This window comes from Perkinsus marinus (assembly GCF_000006405.1).
Source record: "Perkinsus marinus ATCC 50983 genomic scaffold scf_1104296933986, whole genome shotgun sequence".
Taxonomy (NCBI): domain Eukaryota; phylum Perkinsozoa; order Perkinsida; family Perkinsidae; genus Perkinsus; species Perkinsus marinus.
The window spans coordinates 1-1,581 of NW_003214966.1; the positions used below are offsets into that span (position 1 = coordinate 1).

Sequence of the window (1,581 nt, forward strand, 5' to 3'; positions counted from 1 at the left end):
GGATCCGCCTGCCCGAGTAGTCTTCCCCATTCACAGCATTCCGCCATGGCCGACCCATCGGTGATTCCCTTGACGAGCTCGGCTTCCTTTGCGCGGTTCTCGGTGATAGCGACTTTGTAAAGTTCCACAGCTCTTCTATCGGCAGGATGAACCGTGCTGTCGATGTTCACTGGGAGTAACTGAGTTTGCTCGTTATGGCCAGCCGAGAGAGTTGTAACTTGACAGGAAGGAGTCGTGGTTATCTTAGCCGGCACGCGTGCCCTTTTCACAGCACGTCTGGTCCGCTTGATGCGTGCTCGGCGCTCGAGCGCTTGTTCGGACCTCTGACGATTTTTGGTCATAGAGGGAAAAAACAGCTATGTGGTACTTAGTGACTGCTGGGTAAGGTTCGGACGACGGCGAGTTCAAGGGATAGTCTAGTGAATGTCAGTGTTTTTTTTTCACCTGAGCCTGACAGGCGATTGTCCGCACCATCCGCTTAACTGTAACTTGAACTCCAGGGGATACGTGAAACCCATCATCAGTGCTACTCAGAGCTAGACTCGCACTCTAGTGTGCGTTTTAGAAGAGAAAGGTCTCATCATCGCAGATCACCTGAGAGAGACGAGCATATTGCCATCCATCACCAACTTTCTGCCAGCTTACTTCTTGGATGGCATGCTTTTGGGTTGGTCTCCAGTTGCGAAAGACTTATTATCGACATCCTTCCCGCTGGCGGACCACGACCAACTTTGTTGATTACCTTTTCCTGATCCTTTCCCCTTTCCTTTTCCTGATCCTTTCCCCTTTCCTTTTCCTTTTCCTTTGCCCCCCTTTGGCTGACGGTACGTGCTCCACATGCGCCGGTTTGCCATCTCTGCTAGAAGCCTCGAGAAAAAGGGGGCCGTGTGCTCCTGCGCATAGCACTGCCAGACAGGAACTCCCGTAGCTGCGATGCCAGGGACTGACATGCGGAACTGACGATCAGCGTCGACCGCACGTGCCGGAGAGTACAGGGCGATACGGCCGATCTCGCACTGATACGATAGAAATGTCAGGATGTTGTTCGCTGCATGTTCGTCGACCAGACATACGCCCGCGACATATCTACCAAACTGCGCTGTCCAAGCCCCCATAATGTCGAGAACGAGACCATTATCGCCAGAGCGGGAATCCTCAGGTTTTTCGTATACCTCGACAACCAGCCCCGTTGTAGTGGTTCTCAATCTTTTCCTTGCATTTGAGTTAGAGTTAGAGACGTTGAGAAGCTTGAAGTCTACATACGCACTGCTAGACTTCGAGAGTAGCTTCATGACCTTCTCGTCCGGTACTATATTAGGTGGAACCACACCGAGTTTCTCCGTTAGGTTCTTGATAAGCTTGTCGATGTTGACTTGAGGGCCCGACGATGACGAAGTCGCGGCATCTAGTTCTCTCTGGCCACGTTCCAAAAGCCTTCTGGCTTCAGCTGAAGCGGCCTTAGCACAGGCGATGATCATCACGAACTGAACCTGGGTCACGCTCGTGCCGTTGTTGTTAGTGAGTGTCCGCTGTGAGGCAGTTGCTGTAGAACTTTGAGTGGCATCGGTCCCGGGATCCGTG

The 1,581-nt window shown here is 52.4% G+C and overlaps 1 protein-coding gene across 1 annotated transcript; it reads right to left on the minus strand.

The window, feature by feature from the left end:
- Positions 1-742: 742 nt before the first annotated feature.
- On the minus strand, positions 743-1,447 carry Pmar_PMAR022418 (hypothetical protein; the record flags this gene model as incomplete). Its single annotated transcript, XM_002785092.1, has 1 exon — positions 743-1,447. A coding segment is annotated over one exon (705 nt), but the record flags the coding sequence as incomplete, so codon positions are not given.
- Between the last annotated feature and the right edge of the window lie 134 nt (positions 1,448-1,581).